The 24,920-nt window shown below is 36.8% G+C and overlaps 1 protein-coding gene and 2 pseudogenes across 3 annotated transcripts in view; 1 reads left to right on the top strand and 2 right to left on the bottom strand.

Moving 5' to 3' along the window:
• Positions 1–24,525, top strand: part of TRIP11 (thyroid hormone receptor interactor 11) — a 65,588-nt gene extending 41,063 nt beyond the window's left edge. For 2 of the 3 annotated variants that reach the window (XM_014445542.2, XM_006103092.3), the window contains exons 16-21: positions 1,749–1,848; positions 13,213–13,294; positions 14,730–14,844; positions 15,242–15,358; positions 17,601–17,745; positions 21,155–24,525. In XM_014445542.2, the coding sequence (XP_014301028.1) occupies positions 1,749–1,848; positions 13,213–13,294; positions 14,730–14,844; positions 15,242–15,358; positions 17,601–17,745; positions 21,155–21,375 (780 nt within the window). In that variant the 3' untranslated portion in view covers positions 21,376–24,525. Of the gene's footprint in view, positions 1–1,748; positions 1,849–13,212; positions 13,295–14,729; positions 14,845–15,241; positions 15,359–17,600; positions 17,746–21,154 lie in introns of those variants that run through there. The other variant, XM_023744424.1, reaches the window with a different exon arrangement.
• LOC111823324 lies at positions 16,900–17,044 on the bottom strand (annotated as a pseudogene).
• LOC111823322 lies at positions 20,164–20,265 on the bottom strand (annotated as a pseudogene).
• Positions 24,526–24,920: the final 395 nt, after the last annotated feature.

The following is a 24,920-nucleotide window of genomic DNA, read 5'->3' as shown; positions in this document are numbered from 1 at the left end:
AAAAATTAGTAGGCCTGGCAGTCAAATGGGAAGGTCACAAAATAGGCAGGCCAGATAGAACTCATAGACATGGGCCAAAGCTATTGTCTACAGGTGCTCAGGAAGGAACATCACCAGCGGGAGGGACTCCATGGGCAGCTGTCCACAGAAGGAATTCCTCCTCTTTTGGGGGGAAGCCTCTGGCCTGCTTTCAATGACTTTCAACTGGTTCAATCAGGCCCACCCTGATTATCCAGGATAAGGTGCCTTTCCTAAATTAATCTGATTAGAAACTTTGACTATATTTGTAAGATACCTTAACAGCAACATCTAGATTATATTTGATAGAAAACAAGGGATTATAGCCTATCCAAGATGACACACCAAAAAAGGTATCACGTTCTGATTCAAGATGGTAAAACTTGACTGAAATTTACACAAGTGAATACTTTAGAATAGCTAAGAAAATTGTGTAAGAAACAATAGTAAGGAGGGACTTTCTTACTAAATATCAAAGTAGAGCCATAAATCAGTATTATATTGACTAGAGTAGTAGAATAGGTGGAAAATTCAGAAACAGAGCTCAAGATATATTTGAGAATTTAAAACTAAACCCTAAGCTAAACTAATTTCAATTTAATGGGGAAAGGGTAGATTATCTAATAAATGATATGGCTACAACTGCTTCTGTATGGAACAAAATAAAATTGGACTCCTATCTCATACCATATACCAAATTAAATACCAATTGTATTAAAGCAAGGACGCTCACCTGGGAGTGGTACTGAAAGTCTGGGGGTTATTAGAGTGACTACATGGTTCTCTGGCATTTAGTGGCCAAAGGCCAAGAATATTAAAAGTACTCCCATTGAGAAACATTATTTTAAAGATGCAAATATTTTTTAAAATATTAAATTTCTTGTAAGAAAATCTAAAAGATCACATGTATGTAAAGAGGTTTTCACAGAAGAGCAGATCTAGCTGTCCTGTAATCATGAAAAAACACTCAAATTCACTAGTAGTTTGGGAAATAAAAAGTAATAATGAAACATCACTTTATACTTATCAGGCTTACAAAAATTAAAAAGAACATTTGTTGCTATCTGTCTTGACTTTCTGTATCTGCTTTTTGTAGCTTTTATTCAGTACTGTCACTTTTTTTTTTTAACTTTTGTCACCATGTTGTCTTGTTGTAGTAGTCTTTTTCTGATTAGCTCCTCTTAACACAGTATTGTGTTGTATAGTGTGGGTTCTATCTTTGACACTTAGTTGCTTCATCTTGCCCAAGGTCATCAGCTGAAATGAAAAGTGTTGACTCTAAGAAGTCTTCTAGCCCTATGTTGGTGAAATAGTTTTTATATGCTGCTTTTTATTTTTTAAATATTTATGTATGTATATATGTATGTATGTGCCCTGACCAGAGATTGAGCCAGCAACCTTGGCTTATTGGGATTATGCTCTAACCAACTCAGCTATCTGGCCAGGGCTTTACTTGCTACTTTTTTTTTTTTTGGTTTGGGTTTTTTGTTTTGTTTTGTTACTCCTCACCTGAGCATATTTTTCCATTGATTGTTAGAGAGGGTGGGAGGGAGGGGAAGAGACAGAGAGAGAGAAACATGGATGTAAGAGAGACACATTGTTTGATTGCTTCCCTCTGCCCTTGACTGGAATTGAACCCACAACCCTTCAGTCTGCAGGCTGATGCTCTATCCACTGAGCCAAACTGGCTAGGGCTACCTGCTACTTTTTAATGAACTTTTCTTCCTCAGGAACGTTTGGATGAAGCAAATGCTGCGTTGGATTCAGCATCAAGACTCACAGAGCAATTAGATTTAAAGGAAGAACAAATTGAACAACTTAAAAAACAAAGTAAGTTTTTTTTCCCCTTTTCCTTTTTTTCTTTTTACTACAAACTAGTATTGAATCAATTGTAACCTTCCCCTGTGCATTGGTACAGTTGAGTGAGACCAACTTCCTTTGGTGGGTGACTTCCATTTCCATCACCCATTAACCAGTTTGCTTCCGTTTGAATATGGTCCTGTGAAATCAGACTCATAAATTGGCCCTGGCTGTCCAGTTAGTTTTCCTTGGTATTGAGGCAGTCCAGTTGTGTGGGCTTGACCCTGTTGACCATCAAGGGGATTAATTTGATTTACCTGATTTTTGTTTATGACTTTTCCCTAATCAGTCTGTGTTCATTCTACTTAAAGCCATCTGATGTGTTAGAGAGTGCAATATCATCAAGTAAAAGTAACTTTTTGTGTAAGGAATGGGCATAAATAGCTTTTTATGATTATAGATGGTGCTTTACATAACGGCCACTCATGTATTTTTTTGATGCTTGTAAGGTTTCTCATAAGCCTTGTCAGTTCAGTAAGTTGAGTCCTGTGCTTAGGATTATGAATTGGGTCAGAAAATCAGGCGGTTCCTAAGTGCTTTGTTGAATCTAACTTCTAACAAGTATGGCAGGTCCTCATTTAATCTCTGATTTAAGGGTCCCCAGGAAGTTGAAGCTATTCTAGGGTTGCATTTAGTAGGTAACGATGTAAGATTGTGTAAAGGTGATAAAGGAATCTAGAAATGCAGCAACTTTAGTGTCTGGGTTAGTCATAGTAGCACCAAAGCACATAATTAACTTTACTCTTGGCCAAAGTTCATGTATCACCTAAAATAAAATAGAAATTAGAAACAGGCAGAACTAGGAGATGGCACAGCAGAGATGCTGTCACAACAGAAACAGTGACTTGGAGGCTAAGGAGGCAAGCAGACAAGAACCTCTGAAACATGGATACCAAAGGACAAGCCAGAGTAAGTGGGCCTAAATCCAGCAAGAGTCGGAGATAAGAGATTTTTAGGAATACAAAAATAATAAGGTGGATCAAGTGAGGCAATTCCTCTTGAGATAACTTCATTTGGAGGCAGATTACTGGCCAACTAAAAGTCCTCCGTTTACTTTGTAGGACTTGGCTAGCCTGGGAATTGTAAATGTCTTAGAGGGCCTGGAAACTGGCAGCAAGCACACAGTTTTATATTGAGTACCATGGATATTTTATAGAACATTTACTGTATATTAAGTCTTATTTCTTTTATTCTTCACAGCAACTTTAAAGTAGGTAGTATTAGTTGCATTTTATAAGTTAAAGAAGCTGAAATTTGAACTCTGATGTTTTACCTTTGGCCAAAGTTCATGTTTTTTTCATGTTACATCTTTCTTCCTGTCCGGAAAATGGCTTTTTATAGACTGACTTATATTTGTTCTGTATATCTCCATCTCCTTTGAGGAAGGACAGTATCCTCTCTGTTGTACCCTCAATGTTGAAATGGTTGCTCTTATCTGGAGAGAGTATTTATTGGGAAAATTAGGTTGAAGGCTACTAGTGCAGCTACAGCATTATCTGGAAGACATGAGCAACTCAGAGGGGACACACTGGCACCCAAGGGATTAGCCAGAGAATTGCTGTCTTAGGGTAGGGCTGACTAATGGAGGTGAAAAGCAGTATTCTGAACCAACTCCTTGGTCTGTGACAGCTCAGTGTTGTATGTCATGCTATTAGAATGTCTGAAGCCACATCCCCTTTTAGACATCTACCTGAGTTATTCTTATCAGAGTTGATAAATATCAGAATTCCTGCACTACTTAGTACTTATTCAGGCACCCATTTAAGCTCTCAGTAGTAGTAGAATATTTTCAGATTTTGGTTATAAATGACAAGGCTTAAGTGGCCTACATCCCTATTCATGTAAAAAAAATTACAATTAATATTCATTGTAAATGTGAAGTAGCTTCGGACTTATTTTGTGGAGTCAATATTAGCTGTAGAAAAAGCCCTAATTATGCTTATACAACTGATATTTGAAAGGGCAGGCAAAAGGCCAGTACTGCATAGACAGGAAGTAGGGAGTAGAGAGAGTTCTCTTATGCCTTTAAGCTATTCTTGCCATTTACAATCTCCTTAGTGTTCTGTTTTCTTTTATTACCTAAGTGCTTGATATTGCTTTTATATCTCTAAACCCAAATGTGATTTTATTTTCTCAAAGCTACACTTTTGATTTGATAATATAAATAAAACTTTGATTGGCTTGGTTGTTTCAAAAGAATCATTGTATATTTTCTTTCATAGATCATTAAGTACTTTAAATGCTGATTGATGTTGTAATACTGTACTTTATTTTTAACACAAAACTTGGCCAGACAGCAAAAATATTTGCCAGGAGAAACAATTTTGAAAAGGACAGATTGGCTTTTGTTGCAAGAAAGTACATAGAGACTTGAATCGTAGAGGCAAAGTATTGTTTTATTTCTAAGCATATGTGGACTGATGATTAGTTGATATGCAGTTTCAACATTTAAACAATATTAGGAAACTCATTTTAAAAAGTGATATTTTATTCAAAATGCTGATTATGTCATTGCTACCAGAAATGAGATGATTCAGTCTGGTCAAACATGAAAAGGGGGCTATTGTATACAATACCAGGATTAAAACAGTAATTGTTGATGATTTCTATCATTCTTAGAATACGTAATTGTTAGTGCCAGGTACGTGTAACTGCTTGTGAGTTCAGGCTCTGGGTGGAAAGTATGAAGATGCCTTATGAGGCATTAAATACTTAATGACAACCAACTACTTGGCTTCATTTTTGATGCTGTGTGAGAGACTAGATAGGATTCCTTTTTTCATGGAAGTGACACAGAGCATAGATACACCATAGGTTCATAATTTCAAACAATGGTACACAACAGTGCTCCTAAGACAGTGCATATTTAGTTCCTCAAGAATCCCATTAAGGGGCAGGAACTGGGAAGGAACTTGAGCAGAGCCCCAAACCCTGGGCTTTCACCTTGACAGTGTCAGAACTTCTCTCTTGTCCCCTACCCCCTAAGGGAAAGTAACAGTGAAAGAAAACCCTAGGATGATAGTGGTGCTGCTGTACTTTAATAGATAATGTTGGCTCGTAGATTTAGTGCTTTCCTTCCTTTTAGAAACTATTCTTTCAACATTTTACCTGAAAGTATTCTTCTTTCTTTCTTTTTCCTTTTTTCTTTTCTTTTCTTTCCTTTCCTTTTCTTTTCTTTTCTTTTCTTTTCTTTTCTTTTCTTTTCTTTCCTTTTTTTCTTTTCTTTCTTTTTTTTCTTTTCCCCTCCTTTGTTCCTTCCTTTCTTCCTTCTTTTTTTTTTTTTTTTTTTGGTTAATCCTTACCCAAGGATATTTTTCCAATGATTTTAGAGAGTATGGAAGGGAGGAGAGAAACAGAGAGAGAAACATTGATGTGAGAGAAACACATCAATTGGTTGCCTCCCACACACGCCCCTAACTGGGGCAGGGATCAAGCCTGCAACCAAGGTACATGCTTTTGAATGGAATTGAACCTGGGGTCAGCGCTCTATCCACTGAGCCAAACTGGCCAGGGCTGAAAGTATTCTTTTTCAATATACAGTTGGTCCTTGGGTTACATCAGAGATCCGATCCTACATTGCGACGTAACGCGATTTTCGCCGTATCTCGGAACCCACCTACGTGAGCACCTACGTCACTCACATGGAGCACACACACAGCAGTAATGAGGTGAAACAGTAAAAAAATTTTAAAAGAAAGATAACAATTCCTGACCTTTACTTGTGGTAAATAAATAATAAAAAACATAAAGCACATATGTACATACGTTGAAATGACAGAACTTTTTTTTTATAAATAAATGGGAGATGGTGATGTAACCACTAAACGACGTACGTCGAGTCCAACATAAGCCAAGGACCGTCTGTAGTCCAAAGACTTATTTCACATGTCATCTTATTTTTTATTGATTTTTTTTAATGAAACAGGTAAGTCAGTGTCATTCATTAATTATTCTGAGTTGATCAGAGTTCATAATTTCCATGGAATTGGTATTCATGGGAAAACACTCACCTATGGAAACCTAGACTGCAGTGGAACCATTGAAAGATGTGTTATCTTGCTGTGTTTATGGCCAGCTTGGACATTTTTCTTTTCCTTCTTTCACATCTTGTTCCTTACCACCATTCTTAAAAAATAAATTCCTGCTTAAATGAAGATGATGGAATAAAATTGAAATGGAAAGAACGAAATAGTTTTTGTTTTAATAACTAATTATTCAAAAGGGTGATGAATTTAGTGGTACACAAAGAAAAGTAAGTTTTCATAAACAGTGCAAGTTTAGATTCTACATTGGTAAAATCTTTTAGCCTGTCTGCTAGTTTATACCCATATTTTAAAGGGATCCAGAACTGGTTTTTGTTGTGTGTGTGTGTGTGTGTGTGTGTTGTTTTTTTTTAGGGAATGTTTGGTCACTGCTTTTTAAAAAAGTCTTCTGTGAGTTGAGAATGGAAAATTTTCTTAGAGTGTTTTTTTAAAGAAAATCTAGAAGAATGTAAAAATGAGACCCAGTAAACCTGCTTTAGTATGAAGTATAAAAACATGAGTTAAAACTACAAATATAAGAGAAGTTTACAATATTTTTTATGGAACTACGTTTTGGGTGCTGGATGGTAGAGTTTTTATTTTAAATAAAGACATTCCGTTTTCCAAGACATGATTTATATAAGAAAACATATAATGTCCTGTTGAACACAGGCCAAATACATTCCCAGACGCTTTGTTACCCAAACCTTTTGAGGGATTTCTTTATAGATGTTTTTGGCAGAAGTGGTGATTTTAGAGGAAACATATAAGAAATACCAGATGCAGTTTTCTGAATTGCCATAAATGGTTAAAAAAGTTATTTGTGACGATATAAACATCTGGGTATATACTACACAATGCCAAAATTTTAGTTGAGAAAAAAAGTTTATATCGGTTAGATAAATAATTAAGCCCTTTTCAATTTAATGGTTATATTTTTACATGTGTTTTATTAATTCTTATAAAGGAAAAAGTTAATTTTGTAGAGATGAGTGTTTTGAATTAATGTTTTGTGTATTTTCCCTCATATGGATGAATAATTCAGAACATAAATCATTTATTCCTTTTGTTCAGTGTTCTGTTCTTCCCAGATAGTCTCCCCTCCCAGAGAAAAATCACTCATTTATTAATAAAAAATTCATTGTTTTCTGTTGTGTACCAAGCACTAAAATAGGCACTAGAGATACAAAGATAAGGGACAAGGGTCCTACCTTCAGAAAGTGTACTGTCAGGCAAGAAGGGGAAGGCTACATGTAATCACATACAGGCAACAAATTGTTTACAAAGGAATGAGCAATCCATTCTACTTGGTAATAGTGGTATGAAAGGGTAGGAAAGACTAGTGAAGGGTGTACTTGACCTCACTTGAATGATGAATAGGTATAGCTAAGCCAACAGGGAGTTGGGGAAGAACATTTTTTTTTAAAATATATTTTTATTGATTTCAGAGAGGAAGGGAGATGGAGAGAGAGAGAAACATCAGTGATCATTGATGTTTCTATGATGAGAGAGAATCATTGATCAGCTGCCTCCTGCACCCCCCCTACTTGGGATGGAGCCCACAACCCAGGTATATGCCCTTGACCGTAATTGAATCCATGACCCTTCAGTCCTCAGGCTAACGCTCTATCCACTGAGCCAAACAGGCTAGGGCGGGGGAAGAACATTCTAGACAGAAGGAGGAATTCATGTGAAGCTATGTGACATAATCTGGAAACTGGCTGAAGATCTGGTGAACTGGTAATGACTAAAGGAGTGTGTGTGTGTGTGTGTGTGTGTGTGTGTGTGTGTGTGTGGTGTGTGCACTAGTGGACAGAGTTGGAAGTGGGTTGCTATGTGAAGAAATAATCTTAAGTTTGGATCACAAACACAAATTGTAAACTGAGGCCCAAACTATGATAGGAAAGAGCAAATAGGACTGAGACTGTGGTGAATTGGAGAGTTTCTTAGAGGGGGCAGGAAATGCTCAGCTCCACTCAGCTGTTGCCATGCAGGAATGTGGGCCAGTGTTGGTAGACCTTCAGCTCTTTCAAGAGACACTGGGAATGTAGACTTTAATGTGAAATATTTCATTTTTTTATTGTGACACCTATTTCAATTTTTTCTAAAAACCCTGTGTGGGCTGAACATAACCTTTTGGAGTCAGAGTTACTCTGTACTGATTTGCAACAGGGAGCTTTCACGAATGAGGTGAGGTCCAGTCTGCAGCTTAGAAAGCCTTTTGTCATTGGTATATTTTCTATAGTGATAATGATATTCAGTAAGTGGCAAAATTATTATAATGACTTTACTTTTCTTTGACAAAATTGCCTTCCTTTTTGGGGGAAATATCTGGGCTATGTGAAGCTTTACAAATTAAATATAATTTGACTCACATTAAAAATGTTTTGATATGGAAAGTACAGTACAAATGATCAGATTTCATACTGAAGGATTATAGAGAGTATAAATTTGATCTGGTCACATTAAAAATTTATATAAAATATCTTTCAAATGCACATAGTAACTCTAATTTAACTGTACAAATAATCCAGAAGACCTCGACTTTGCTGTTTCAGTTAAATTACTGATTCTGATCTAGTAATAATTATAATTATGGAAAAAGAAAATATTCAGCATGTACTCTACCCCTTAAAATTCTGTCTGATATGGTTGAAAGAATTGAGTTAAAAGACAAAGCAAATCTGTCTTCAAATATAAATAAATTATAAAATGCCCTTTTTTTTTTCTTTTTAATCCTCACTGGAGGACACGCTTTAGAGAGAGATGGGGGTGGGGTCGGGGGAGAGAAACATCAATCGGTTGTCCTCTGTATACACCCCTACTGAGGATTGAACCCCCAACCCAAGTATGTGCCCCGACAAGGAATCGAACCGTCCATCTTCCAGTGCGTGGGATAGACGCTTCAACTAACTGAGCCACTCCGACCAAGCTTTTAAAAATCTGATTTGGTGCTATAATGAAAATGATCTTGTATAAGTTGAAATTCTGTAATGAAAAAGTAGCTAATTTCTAGCTTTTGCTTTGATTATATTTAATTAAATGAAGAGGCTAAATTTCCTTATATCAGCTTTAATGTATTAGATTTAAATTTATTTTTTAGGTAGCCAGTGCAAGTAAGACACAAGACCCAGTTTATTTACTGAAATATCTATAAGTAGAATCATCTTTTTAACATTTTTTCTTCCTTCTTTTGATTCCTTTGCCTTGGTTTATGAAGATGACAAGGCAGATGGAGGGAAAATATCAATGTTAATGTTAACCAAAGTGATATATATTATTGATATTGGTCAGGGCTAGATGGAGAGATGATATTTTAAGAAATCAGATAAATGAGTACTAATGCTTTATATATAGCACTTTTCTGTTTAGAAAAGTCACATTTAATCACTCAGACTCTCTAAAAATCCTCGGAGATAAACATGTTCTTTTTATAAAATAGGCAACAAACTCTGACCCTGGTGACAGAACCATGATTCATACCCAAGTCTTGTGACAGGACTATAATTCATATGCAGGTCTTCTGACGCTCAAGTCCTGCTCCAACCACCATTCTCTTCTTAGTCAGGTGACTGTTAAAACACTGACTTGAGTCTAGTCCAAGAGAGCTTAGTCATGAGTAGCCAAATGACTTTGTGACTTATTTTATGATGTTCTCTGAAGACAGTGTTACAGTGCAGTGTTACTAATCATAAACAAAGTGTAAAGTTATGATGTGCTAATCTGTTGTGGTCAATTGCATTTTGTGTTCAGTTTTGATTTTAAATCAAGTGGTGAAGGTCATGGTGCCATCTCTAGGCATTACCGAGAAGAGGCTCTGATGTGGCAGGTTTTAGGGTGTCATCTTTTCAGAGTAACTCTCCTCTAAACTAGACTAAATCTCAGACTAAAACTAGACTATTGCTCAACCTGAAAGTGTACCTACTGCCTTCTCTCTCTCTCTTTTTAACTTCCAAAGTATTTTTTTGGCATGTATTTCACAGGGATATTGTATTTGGCTAAAAACCCATTTCTGAATAACCATGTTTTTGCCTGCCCATATAAATACAGTTCTGATTTCAAATTGTGGTTTGAGTTAGTGTTCAGTTTTTGTGGAGAAATATTCAGAATCTCTGATGGGAGGAGATCAGGGTGCCTGGAGAGAAAGACAGTCTGTAGGGACCTTGGAAGTCTGTGCTTTTCTAAACCTTTCCTAGTTCATACCAGCCTTCCAGCCTCTTCCCCCAAATTCTGAAGTTTTTATCTGGACTCAAATATCAGAACACATTTAAACTACTGCTTGGATTTGAAACAGCCCTGTGATGTCTACAAGGAGATGCAGCTGTCAGTTCTCCATCACATTAGCTCAGGACTAGCTTGGATTCTGATAGTGAGTGTAAGAAATGTTTACCCTGATATTTTGGCTTTAAGGACGCTTGGACCCTACCTTTCAGAACACAGATTTTTATCAATTTTATAACAACATTAATGAATTTTCATTAAGAAAAAATTTTTGACAAACTCTAAGACAAATTTCTTGATCAGTTTTTCATAGAGCGAAGTTATATTTTTCTAATTTACCTTAGTAAAATCATTTTTATCAGAATCCGCTCTTTGCTTTGTGAATTTTACTCTGAGTATGTCTATCATTCAGTTTTATCTTTTATTTTTAAATAAGAGACAGTATGTATAGTGGTTATATCCTGGTTATGCTCCAAAGCAGTGCTGTCAAAAAATAATGCAAGCCACATGTATAATTTAAAATTTCTTAGTAACCACATTAAAAAGGTAATTAATTTTAGTACTATATTTTATGTAACCCGATATGTCAGGAATATCATTTTGACATGTAATCAATATAAAAATTATTAATTTTAGAAGAAAGTAGATAGGAGAAGGGAATCCTGGAGAGGAAGGAAGGGTAGGGTCAGGGTAAGTTTGATCTTTTCTCTGCTACCTCTCTTCACCTTGGGGAGGAGAGAAAGCAAAGACTGCGCCCATCTTGACTCTGGCTCTGGTTTTAGCTCGTGAGTGGAATGGTTAATTCACAGTGGTTAAGTTACTTCTGTTTTTCCTCTGAATAGTTGAGAGTTCTATTTATATTCAGAATGTAGTACTAGAAAAGCCCAAAGAACACCATGTGTTCATAGTATATATGTGCACATTAAGAATCCAAAATGTCTTTTGCTGGCTCCAGCTTTAATAATAGTCTTGTGTGTGTTCGTTTTCTCTCTCTCTCTCTCTCTCTCTCTCTCTCTCTCTCTCTCTCTCTCTCTCCTTTTTCCCCCTTCTCTCCAAGATTAAATTTCTTACTGGAAAGAAAGAAAACTGTAGTAAATTTTCCGAGCACAAACCTCACTTTTATAATATGGTTATGGCAACCATCTCTATTTTGGTAAAGTTAGCCTATTATATGAATTACATTTTGCAATTTAGAAAACCCATAAGGCATTGCAAACAGTTAAACTGGCTATTTTCTATATATATTTAGTACTATATGTAAGTCTGAAGTTTAGTCATTGTCCCGACAGATGAAAACAGAAAGCAAATGGACTTGGCTCAATCTGTAAGTTAAGAGGAAACTTCTCTGAGGAAGTGACCTGGGAACTAAGACGTGAAGGGTGGCAAGGGGGTTAATAGGTAGTGCCAATGGAAAAGAGCTTTTCAGGCAGACAAAAATCATTTACAGAAGTCTTGCAGTGGGCATTGGAAGTCCAGAATAAACCATACTTTTAAAATATATATATATTTTATTGCTTTCAGAGAGGAAGGGAGAGGAAGAGAGATACAAACATCAATGATGAGAGAGAATCATTGATTGGCTGATTCCTGCACATTCCACACTGAAGATTGAGCCTGAAGCCTGGACATATGTGCCCTGACTGGGACTCTATTTCAGTTAAATTAGATTTAACTAATTTAAAAGCCATACTTTTATAGTCAATAGGTTTTCAACAGGAGTGCCAAAAGAATAGTTTTCAACTCATGGTACTAGGACAACGATTTCCACATACACAAGAACAAAGTTGGACCCCTACCTTACACCATGCACAAAAATAACTCAAAATGGGTCATAGACCTACATTTTAGAGTTAAAACTGTAAAAGTCTTAGAACAAAACGTTGTACTAAATCTTTGTGATGTTGAGTCAGGCAACAGTTTCTTCACTATGAAAGCACAAGCAACAACAAAAAAATTAATTGGGAGTTCAACAAAACTAAAAATTTTTGTACTTCAAGTGATACCATCAAGAAAGTGAAATGACATGACAGCCCACAGAGTGGGAGAAAATATTTGCAAGTCATATCTCTGATAAGGGAACTTGTATCCAGCTACTACTAGGAAAATGCAGCATAATTCAAAGAGTAGGTTTGTGGAAAGAGGTCAGAGTGTAGTGTGTGGATGTGTTTCTTAATTTGAAAAATGGAGCTCTGTGGCAAAGCAGTCTTCATTTCTTTCAGGATGAAATGTGTAATGTAGCTTGAGGTTAATAAGCAGCTCCTTCAGCTCAAACTCTTCATTTCTGAGGTAATAGGTGTAAACTCCATGGGTTTGGCTGAGAGTTCCTTAGTCTAGGAATTCTTGGCCCTCTAGCATGCTTGGATTTATGAACAGAGTATTGTTTCCTGTTGAAATTCTAGACTTTGCTTTTAATACTGCTCAAATTCGAACTATTCCACCAACATTTTACAGATTCTGCTTTCTTTTAAAATAAGAATTTGAAAATAAAAGAGTCCAAACATCCTTCTGAGTCAGTCATAAATTTTAGTATCTTGATTAGTATGTTAGAATCAGTGATATGAATTGTATTTTGCAATTTTTTAGCTCCAGAATTTGCCCTATCAGCTACATCCCGAGCTGTGGTCTTAGTTGTGTTAGATACTTTTCTTAGCTCACGAAAAGCAGAGTCTAGCCAGGAAAATGGAAAAAGGAAAATCTAAAATTGTCCTTTCCATTTCTTCCCATTAATGAGGGCTCTGGAAACGTTTCCTGCGAGGAAGCAGTGGGGAAAGTCATCTCTTTGCTGTTAAGCTTCTGAAGTGAAGGAAAATATTTTTCTTTGATTTTTATATTTTCTGCTAAAGAATTGATTACTTTATTGGGGGTAAACCGTGTGAATAAATGCATATCCTAGCTTCCAGGTAGATTCTGTACCAGCAAACCTAGTCCACTAAACCAAAGAAGAGATGAAATGGAAGTAATTGAATATTCTTAATTAGAATAAGTACATATATTCAGAATTCACAGCAAAGATGTCTTAAATCTCATAACATATTCACCCAGTTTGTTTTAATCAGTTAATGACTATATTTATTCACATGTTTTAAAACAGATGAGCTCCGACAAGAAATGCTGGATGATGTACAAAAGAAATTGATGAACTTAGTCAACAGCACAGAAGGAAAAGTAGACAAGTATGTTCTGCCTTTTTACTTTTATGTATTTTATGAAGACTACTTTTAGGTAAAATTTCTACATGTAGATGTTTATATGTAATTAGGTTTTTAAAAAAATCTTTTCTTTTTTTTATACAGTGATGAGATATAGGTAGTTTTAATGAGATAGTAGAATAGCTTCTCTTCTTTTGGCTGTTTTTTATTTTTCTTAGAATATGTTTTTATTGATTTGAGAGAGAAGGAGAGAGAGATATAAATATCAATGAGAAACATCAATCAGCTGCCTCCTGCATGCCCCTCACTGGGGATTGAGAGTGTAACTCAGACATGTGCTCTGACCAGGAATCAAACCATGACATCCTGGTTCATAGGCCGATGCTCAACCACTGAGCCATGCTTACTGGACTTCTCTTGGCTTTTAAATAGATTTTTCCAGCTCAAATTCTTTTTCTTAAAACTATATGGAAAAGTTAAAACAGTACCATAACTAGAAAATAAAAAGTTTATTCTTACCATTCTTTTTTTTTTTTTAAGTTTTTTTAATTGAATTTTAAAGAGAGGAAGGGAGAGGAAGAGAGAAAGAGAAACATTGATGGCTGCCTCCTGCACACCCTCTCCTGGGGATTGAGCCCAAAACCTGAGCATATGCCCTGACCAAGAATCGTCCCATACAATCTTTTAGTGCATGGGACGACACCCTGAGCCACACCAGTCAGGGCTTTTTTGCTCTTTGTACTGTTCTTAAATGAACATATTTTGCTCAAATGTATTAGATCTGAAATCTAAGTATATATGTAGTAAATCATTAAAATTTTAAAGATTTCCATATTATTAGCAAATTGTTAATAAGTGTGCATGGGGAAATATAAGCATAGCCATGAAGCACATGAACTGTCATCACCATTTAAGGTGGGGTGGGAAAAATCTGAAGTGTCTCCTTAAGGTTGACATCAATGCAGATAGGCACTGAGTGTTACTAATGGTCACCATCTCAGTTGATTGTTTGGTTGAAGAAAGTGGTTTCATGATAAGTGATGTTTTCTGGGTATACGTTTTGGGTTGTTTGAAATACTCTTAATTAGACACATCAAAAATTTTTAAATGCTACTTTAAAATATGCTTAGTGTTTTTCATAATTAAGTATTGTTTAAGTCTAATTAAATATTTGTATGTTTAGCACATATTTATTATTTCGGTACACTAAATATTGGGAGAGCTTGTGCAGCGGTTCTCAACCTGTGGGTCGCGACCATCGGAAAACACATATAGCATATCAGATACTTACATTACGATTCATAACAGTAGCAGCATTACAGTTATGAAGTAGCAACGAAAATAATTTTATGGTTGAGCGTCACCACAACATGAGGAACTGTATTAAAGGGTCATGGCATTAGGAAGGTTGAGAACCACTGTGAGTAAGCTTGAGCTGTTTCTGCCTTCATTTTCATAGAATCCTAATGAGAAACCTCTTCATTGGACATTTCCATACACCAAAGAACCAGCGACATGAAGTGTTACGATTAATGGGAAGCATCCTGGGTATCAAAAGGGAGGATATGGAGCAGGTAACTGAATAATAAAAGCCATTCTGAATACATTTATAACTAAAGTAGTGGCATCAGATAAAATTTTCTTTTACTGTATATTATATAACTTTTCCTAAATACAATTTTTTCAATAATTTGGAAATGGAATAATTTCATACTACAGTGAGGGAGTGGACTTGTGCAATTTGTGTATCAGTTTAAATATTTTGTAACTTATACACCACCCCTCTTATCAGAATGCTGAAATTTTGATAGTCCTCAACTTTTATTCAGGATAGTGTTTGGGAGGACATTTCATTGTATTTGTAGCTTCTCTCAGTAAGAAACATTTGCTAAGAATTGGACTTGAAATGTGGTTCTTATTTTTTCTTTTCTTGTACTGATAACACTTTCCTGTTTTAAAATAATTTTTCAGTTGTTGAATGAAGATCAGGGCGGAGTTACCAGATGGATGACTGGGTGGCTTGGAGGAGGATCAAAAAGTGTCCCCAACACGCCTCTGAGACCAAATCAGCAATCTGTGTTTAATAGTGTAAGAGCTGTTTTATTTTTGCTGAATATGAGTAGTCAGATGATAGCACATCACATTCATTGGCAAGAATCAGATTTCTCTTTTAGGTGATTTTATACAGTCATTTTATTTTGAAGTTATAGAAACAGATCCAGAGATGTAACTAGCTTAAGGATAATAAGCCAGGTTTAATAAGTTTATTGCATATAGGTTTTATTTTTTATTACTTATATAGTACTTTTATTTTTCAAAGTATTATTCCTTTATTTGTATTTGATCATAATGCTATAGGCACACAATCATTTGTCTTACTACTATATTATGAGATTCTTAAGATGGAAGCTTTCTTTTATGCATGTATGTATCTACCCGGTCATGGAGCCAGTGAGTACTTATTGAGCACCTGCTGTGTACCCAGCTGTTCTAAGCATTGAGAATGTTAAGCATTGGGGATGCAGCAGCAAACCAGATACAGTGCCTCCCTCAACGAACTTCCTCTGGTTGGAGAAGGCAGATAGTTAATAAACAGGGAAAATAGTGCCTGTTATGTAGTAGGATGATTGAATTGAGTAGCACTGTGAGTTAGAATGTGGAGTTTATTTCTCTATTTTATTTTTTTAATGAAGAGGAAACTGAGGATAGGTGATCTACCCACAACTCGATAAAGATAAAACCCTGTTTAAAATGGGATGGCCTAAAGTTTAAAGGAAAGGTCTGCACTACATTATTTTAATCTAATGAAGTTACTGGTGAGCTTTTGCTATATTCATTGATTGTGTGTTACTTTAGAAGAATGAGTTTAATATCTGTTTTCTGTCAATACAAATTTTCATGTGTATGTAAACAGTTATTAAAATGATTTAAGAAATCTAAGTGGCTAATTCTAACCATAGGTTTGTGAAGTGCTGTCATCAAAAATTATTATGTTAAAGTTTTTACTTGATACCTCTGTCACTGAAGTGCTAGCACTTTTTTTTTTCCTGAACCCAGGAAAAGATAATTGCTCATACATATTATTGGCTACAAATGCCAGGCCCCATTTTAAGTACTTCTCATGTTTTATTTTTCCCAACAACTTATATGCACCATCACTAAAACTCACTTTTCAGGTGAGAAACAGGCAGGTTAAATGCATCTAAGACTACACTGACAGTTAAATGGCAGAGACTCAGGATTTGAACACTTTCTGGCTCCTGAGAATATATGATTCAGTAACTGCCCTCTGAAATAATTACAATATTACCATACTATACCCTCACCCAACTTTCACTAAGTCAGTAGTGATCCACTTATTATTCTCATAGCATCCAGTTTTATGTGCAGAATGACATATATCCATCTGCACAACTGCCACAAAAACTGTTAGGTGACATGTTCACTCTTAATGGAGTTGTGCTAGAACTATCTACTTACTGTTATCTGGAAGTTACTAGAGTAATCACAAAGTCTTCACACATTTTAAAACTACATCCCCTCCTAAGCCTCAGTTAATATTAATAATCTACTTATTATCAGACCAGTTTTTCTGATCTCTTCCCCTCCAAGACCTAGGAATTATAATTTTATGTGTCTCAGGCATGAAACAGGTCTGGCCACCGATACAGGCAACAAGCTAGAATGAACTAAGGACTGTACATCTGCCTTGCCCCTGATTGATATAAGAGCAACACCACCAATCAGGTGTCTCCTTGCCCATTGCCAGGGGGTTAAAGTGCTAGCATTTTAATTATTCATAAAGCTTATAAAGAAACTAGAGGTCCAGTGCACAGATTTGTGCACATTGAAAGGAAATTAATTAGAAAGTGGCCGGCAGGCGTGACTGTGTGAAATGGGCCAGACACGCCCCGTAGCCAACCTCCCGCAGTCCCTCCCTGGCCAGCTGCACTTGGGGCGATGCCGGGGCTCGAAGGGCGTCTGCAGAGTGAGCGGGGTCCCTCTGGCAGGTGGGGTCCCGCGGCCTGGCCTGCGGGGATCGGGCCAAAACCGGCAGTCTGACATCCCCCCGAGGGGTCCTGGAGTGCAAGAGGGCACTCTGCAAAGTTGCTGTTGCTCAGCAGCTCCTACATTGAGTGTCTGCCCCTTGGTGGTCATTGCACATCATAGCTGCCGGCTGGTCGGCTGGTCGCTTAGGTTTTATTTATATAGATAGATGATTCAGATGGCATGATTAGTTTTTAATATTTAATTAGAATACCTGGTATATTTTCTGTAGTGAATACAATTTTAATATCTGCCTAATATGACTGAAATATTTTTTTCTTAGTCTTTTTCAGAACTTTTTGTTAAATTTCTAGAAACAGAATCTCATCCATCTATTCCACCACCAAAGCTTTCTGTTCACGATATGAAACCACTAGACTCACCAAGAAGGAGAAAACTAGATATAAATGTACCGGAAAGTTTTAAAGGTAAAACCAGATATTTATTTATTCAATAATTTAATAAATGAAATGTTTAAGTTTTGATTATGTTTTACAGTGATATTAACTAAATTTTTAATGTTTTTGAAAATGTGCAGTGACTTCTAAAATTCCAATAAGACATTATATTTTGGTTTCATACATTTTGTGATAACCTGATATTTAATTGGTTTAGATTAATTTAAAAAATATGTAATATTTTTTTCTTTGTATATTGGTGTCATTGTTTTCTCTCTGTATAAGCCACTTTGAATTATTCTTCTTGGAAGAGGTGATTAAATGGTAAGCCTTTGTTTGGGCACCTGTTTTCCTTTCTCACTCATGGTACTTATTTCTTTTTTTTTAATATATTTTATTGATTTTTTTTACAGAGAAGAAGGGAGAGAGATAGTCAGAAACATCGATGAGAGAGAAACATCGATCAGCTGCCTCCTGCACACCCCCCACTGGGGATGTGCCCGCAACCCAGGTACATGCCCTTAACTGGAATCGAACCTGGGACCTTTCAGTCCGCAGGCCGACGCTCTATCCACTGAGCCAAACCAGTTTCGGCATGGTACTTATTTCTAATCAGAGAAGTGTAGTTTATAGTTAGAGAAAGATTTTTTTTCCCCTGTGAAAATCTGTTATACTCAATACCCCAACCTTGGTATATTAATAATATTTATAAGAGTAGTTTAATAAACTGGCTTAAATATCCAAGAATGATAGGAAGCATTCTTATATGTTGAAAGATGTGCCTAGAACAGGGGTGGGCAAACTTTTTGACTCGAGGGCCACAATGGGTTCTTAAACTGGACCGGAGGGCCGGAACAAAAGCATGGATGGAGTGTTTGTGTGAACTAATATAAATTCAAAGTAAACATCATTACATAAAAGGGCTGGCCTAGAAGCAAGTAGTTTGGTCGTACCACAGTAGGTGTGTGTGTGTGTGTGTGTGTGTGTATTTTTAATCCTTGCCCGAGGATATTTTTCCCATTGATTTTCAGAGAGAATGGAAGGGAACAAGGGGGCAGGGTGGAGAGAGAGACATCAATTGGTTGCCTCCTGCAGGGCCTGGGGATAGAGCCCACAGCTGAGGTATGTGCCCTTGACCAGGAATTGAACCCACAATTCTTTGGTTCATTGGCTGACACTCTAACCACCTAGCCAAAGTGGCCAGGGCTGTGTACATAATTTTTTATTCCACTAGTTTATAAGGGTTTTATTTATATCCATATCCCCTATATTAGCATGCAGTATAATTTCTTGAGTTGAAATTTAAATATAACCTTTAAACTACAAAAAGATTATTTACTGTAAGGTCCCTTTTTTTCCCTGAAATTTTTATATTTTAATACAAACTAATATGTTTGCTAGTGGAACTGTAAAGGTACATATCTATACTAATAAAAGGGTAATGTGCTAATTAGACTAGATAGCTGAACTACCTTCCAGATGTCATTCCGGATGTCCTCCGGACGAAGCCCCGGCAGCGGGGGCCGAGGCAGAGGCAGTTAGGGGCAATCAGGCAGGCAGGCGAGCAGTTAAGGGCGATCAGGCAGTCAGGCAGAGGCGTTAGGGGCGATGAGGTAGGCAGGCAGAGTGGTTAGGGGCGATCAGGCAGTCGGACATCCCCCGAGGGTCCTGGATTGCGAGAGGGTGTAGGCCGGGCTGAGGGACACCCCCTCCCACCCCCCCCAACCCCCTTGTGCACGAATTTCGTGCATTGAGCCTCTAGTACAGTGGTTCTCAACCTGTGGGTCGCGACCCCTTTGGCGGTCGAACGACCCTTTCACAGGGGTCGCCTAAGACCATCCTGCATATCAGATATTTACATTATGATTCATAACAGTAGCAACATGACAGTTATGAAGTAGCAAGGAAAATAATTTTATGGTTGGGTCACAACATGAGGAACTGTATTTAAAGGGCCAGAAGGTTGAGAACCACTGCTCTAGTATGTTATAATCATATCACATGTCAGATACTAAATTTTGAATAAGATATTAAATAATTTATATTTTGAAAATTTAAAAACTTGCTTAGTCATTTAGACAAAGTTATATTTTCCTCAACTTTTATAGAAAGAGGAAGTGGTAAAATTTATTTGTTGTTTAGATAAAAGTTTTGGCTGCTAAATTTAGTGAAAAGTCTTAATTTTAACAGATGTAGACTGCACTAAAAATACTTTTTCTTGTTACACTAGGTTGTAACATCATAAAGAGGATTCCAAAATTCATTATGGCAGGTCTCCCTCTCTTTTACCCCTTCTCCCCTCAGTCTCTTCCCCCTCCTCCCTCTTTCCTGCTCTACTCCATTCAGTTACAAGTCCTGCGTCAGTTCGATTTGTACTGATTAGACCCAAAAGCCCCTGATGTTCTTTTTTTTTTTTTTAAATTTAAAAAAAAATTTTTTTTTTATTACCCGTGTCCCGGCGCTTGAGGATAGAACTGGCGGACTGGCAACCATCGGCACCGAAGACATGACGCCGAGGGGGCCGGAGCCCTCTCCCTCTGCCTCCGGGGGCCCCTGATGTTCTGATTGCTCTAGGATTCGCAGGATTAAAGTTTAGTCTTTGATCCTGGATTTGTTGTAGTGTGGGAGCTAAAAAAATACTTTCCTCCCACCTTCTAAGTTCTTCTATCTGAACTAATAAATCAAATTAACAGACAAAATAACAGGAGAAAATCAAATTTTTAATATATGTGCATGGGAAAGGGGCTCACATACATGAGAATTCCAAAGACAGGCAGCACTGGATATATATGAAATTTTGGACAACGGAGAAAGCAGGGACCGGAAGGGTTCTGAGATTTCAGAAGTGAGAATGGACAGGTAGTTGAGGAAGAGCGGAGCGCCCGTGCAGGGAAATCCTTGCTCAGCGACCAGATACATTGGGACATGGTGGGCATCCAGCTAACAGGCCCTGCCCCAAGTCCTCCTGTTTACCACACGCAGTCCGGGTGGGCGCGGAGGCCAGCTTCCGGAGGGTCCCTGCCGCAGTCCGTCTCTCCCTTCGCATCTCCTAGGCAGGGAAGGGGAGGCTCAAAGTTCCTTTCTGAGTCTTAATTGCCCCTTAAAAATCAATGTCCTAAGAGGCAAAACTTTGTTCCCCTTCAATAGTAAATTCAGTTTATCAGTTATGTAACTTGTATTTAAATATAAAACGACAACATTAATGTGTGTAATGAAGTATTAGTTACACATTCAAATATCCTTCTGTCCCGTTTCCTTTCTCCCATTTCTTTCTCTGTCCTTCTACTAGTATATTTCATAGACCCTGCGTATCGGATCCAGAACCCAGCAGCATATGAATTAAATTTATTTAGGGGCCAAATCTTGGAACCTAAAACACTTGTATAGTGCTGATGAAATAACATATAGGAGACTAAGTAATTCACATTTTGTCATTTAGATACGACAGAACCCAGGTCTGGGAGAAGAACAGATGTGAGTCCGTTCTTGGCTCCCCGCTCTGCGGCTGTGCCTCTCATGAACCCGGCTGGCCTTGGGCCTGGGGGGCCTGGGCACCTCCTTTTGAAACCCATTTCAGACGTGCTGCCCACGTTTACGCCTTTGCCAGTGTCGCCTGACAACAGTGCCGGGGTTGTGCTGAAGGACCTTTTGAATCAATAGATGACTCTCAAGCCAGAGACGACATGCACAGCACTTTAGAGAAACACTAAATGTATGTACTTTATCACGAAGTGGCCTTTTGGAAAAAGTCATGTATTTGTTTGCAGTTGTACTTTCTCTGAATTTAATAAAAATATTCTTATTGTTTTTAGAAATTGCAGGTGTCACAGGAGGAAGTGTTTGCTATATATTTTTTTCCTTCTCTGATTTAACCTAATTCAGGCTAGAAACATTTGATTTTTTAATCTTAACTTATGGAAGTAAGTAAAATAAAAGTAGCTATATATCAGGTTTTGATTTCTTTCTCTGATTTTCAAGTTAATTTAGGCTAGTTGAGACATGTGGTTGTCTTTTAAAGATAATCATGAGATTTACCCAAAAAAGAAAGAAAAAGAAAAGGAAGAAGAAATAATAACTGTGGCTTATCTGCATAGTGCAGAAAATTGACCTGAAGTGTATATTAATCATCTTTATAGAGGATTTTGTGTAGACAGGACAAGAACAAGGTTGCCCCTGGGAGGACATAGGTGTCCTGAGGTGGAATGTGTGTGTATTTTGTTCTATGCAACTTTATCACATGTGTAATCCATGTGATCACCACTACGGAACAGATACATCAAGAACCCCTCGTGTTACCCTTTTTACAGTCATAGCCACCTCCTTCTTTAGCCCCTCCCTGAACTTCCGGCAACCACTCACTATTCTCCCATTTCTGTAGTGTGCTATATAAATGGAATCCCATAGGATGTAACCTTTTTGAGATTGACTTTTTCACTGAGTGCAATGCCCTTCGAAATCTATCCAAATTATTGCGTGTGTCAGCCTTTCTCTTTGTTGTCAAGTGCATACTATGGGCATATGATTTGGTTTTAAGAGCTAAGGTGTCTTTTTAAAGTTATCATCTTAAAACTACTTGTTTTTTCACACCTATACATACAACTTTCATGTAAGTGTTAAATCGTACAGCTGTATTTATGGAACTATAATGAGCAATATCACTAAACACGGCCCCTCCTCCCTCTGTCTGCGATGTCCATGTGACAGGCATGTTAGTCCAGGAATTGTCCACTCGCATCCTCACGGTCACCGAGGGCAGTGGAATTACTTCAGCAACACCAGCATTAGGTGTTTGGAACTTAAGAATAAGGGAGTATTTCTTTAATTTTTTATAAACCTATCATAAAAAAATCCTGGCTTGGAACTTAATCAGGATGTTCATGTTTGTATTAGTTGTTGAAGTTGTATATTTAAAGACATTTCTTGCAAATTTTGTAAATTTCACTATGCCTTTAAAATAGAACATCTATATAACAAGGAAAGGTGGAAATGATATTGATCCAAATATGTAAATAGTTCTGGCTCCAGCCAGGGCTAAATTTGATCATTTGTAAATTTTGCTGTGATTAACTGTATGCTTTCTACTGTATTTAGAAGATTGGAAGTCTTTATGTGTTGATGGGTGAAACTGGTTTTTCTGAGGAATTCAGTAACTGAGACATTGCTGCTTCACAACGTCCTGTCTCCTTAGCTAACTTATTTATATTGCCATTCTTTATTTAGTGTGCTTAAAGGAAGTGGTCATCCAGTTCTATATTAGAACTGCCAAACTGCCTCCTGTCTGTTTTGCCCATTATTTCTCTTATAAAATTATTACCCTTGGGATCCTTTCAAAGATACTTTCACTGACCAGCTTAAATTATTTGCTGCTTGCCATTGAAGTTTCATTTCAGTGTGGAGCATCTGAAATAAAAATTTCTAAGTTAAAAAAAAAGAAAAGACACATGATCCTTCATTTTGAAGAAATAGAAAATGCATAGAGTTTTTCTCTTATAATTTGAGAATTAAAATTTAAGTAGTGGGTATTTAAGTAGCATGTCATCATATTTTAAATGCCTTTCATGACATTTTAAGTATTTCCTTCCCTATTCAAAACAGCCTATCTCCCTTCACCCCGTAGTTTAACATAAGTTTGAAAGCTATTATGGGCACACAGCACGACCTTACATGGCTGCTGTTTAATTATGTGACCTTGAACTGAAGCTGTAGAACCTAATGTTTCAGTTGTATCATCATTGAAACTATAGCTGCCTGGTATGCATACTAAGTGTTTGTTGATCTAAACCAGACATAACTCATCTACTTTCCTGAAACTAAGTTGTGTCAGAGATGAACCATCTGCTCAAGGAATCTTCTTAGTAACCAGCCATACAATGAGGAAGCATATAATTCTAATGTCAGCAGTAGGACATTTCTAACAATAATTTACTGCAGTCGTTTAATGACAGTAATTTTACTGTTTACTTCTCTGCAAACTTACTAGGATTTGTGGTTGAATTTTGCTTTAGCTGCCACAGTTTTTCACAACATTCCTAATGGTTTTCAACTGCTAATACTATAATAGAAAATCCAGCCAGACATTGAATTTGATTTAGTACAATTCTGTATCATATGGCTGTTTGAATTTTAGTTCCTGCCATTATTTATTTAAAAGAAAAAAAATTGGGGAAAGAATTTAATTCTTTAAAACCAGCCACTTAAAATATTAAATATCCCCCCAAATAAAACCTCCAGTTTATTTTAACCATTCAATTGTTAATCAAAAGGGAGAAAAACACTTTCAAAATAACTTATTTGATCATTAGGTGGAAAATATAAAAGTGTCCTCAGGGACAGGGGAGGGATGAGAATACTTAGAGCTATTATGTATCAAACTTAGAGCATTCGAATTTGATTTAAACCTAATGAAGTTTTTCATATATCAAAGTATTTAAAGCGTCTTCCATCAAAAAATTTTAATTTTGTAAATATCAAGTCAGTTATACTTGATATTTATTTTATATATTCCTATGGAAAAAGTAAAGACACTTTTAATGTTCTGACATTTGTGATTATTTGCCAGTGTTTACTTTTTAACTTATTAAGGTTTCTGTACTTAAAATTGATCAATTGTCTTGATTTTTAGGGAAATAACTAAATAGGGGAAATTTACAACCCAACTATAGTATTGGGTTGTGTTTTATAGAACTAAAGTCAATGCATTTCTGAATTTCTCAGGAGCGCTGCAAGGCAAAAAAATACTCCAAATAAAAATGATATATGTGAGTTGGCGATGTCTTCATCCACAATAAAAAAAAAAGATTTTTTAGCAAACAGCTGCTGACTTTTTCTTTAGAAGGGGGAGAAATGACTTACACATGTTGTTTATAGCAGCCGTTGATCAACTACTGAAGCTAATGTCTTCAAGTGCTCGCCGGATGTCTGCTGTGAGGATAGTGTTTGAGCCTTGGAAATGTTAAGTATGAACAGTTCTTAGAGGCTTAACATAAGATAACGCATGAAAAGAGGATCTGAGAGGTTTTAGCCAGCCTGTTCCGAGGTGATATTATGCATCATCCGGCCTTCATGTTTCTGCAAGATAATCAGTCAATCCTGTCTTCGTTTTTCTTAGATGTGGAACTTGAATAATTTTAACTGTTCGTGCGATGGCAGCATTGGAAGGAACATGGGTTTTTAAGTTGGGAGGTGGCTTCTTTTGACTTTCATTA

The sequence above is a fragment of the Myotis lucifugus genome, unplaced genomic scaffold, assembly GCF_000147115.1.
Source record: "Myotis lucifugus unplaced genomic scaffold, Myoluc2.0 scaffold_463, whole genome shotgun sequence".
Lineage (NCBI taxonomy): Eukaryota > Metazoa > Chordata > Mammalia > Chiroptera > Vespertilionidae > Myotis > Myotis lucifugus.
The sequence above is the reverse complement of the archived record's forward strand: the minus strand, read 5'-3'. Positions and strand labels throughout refer to the sequence as shown.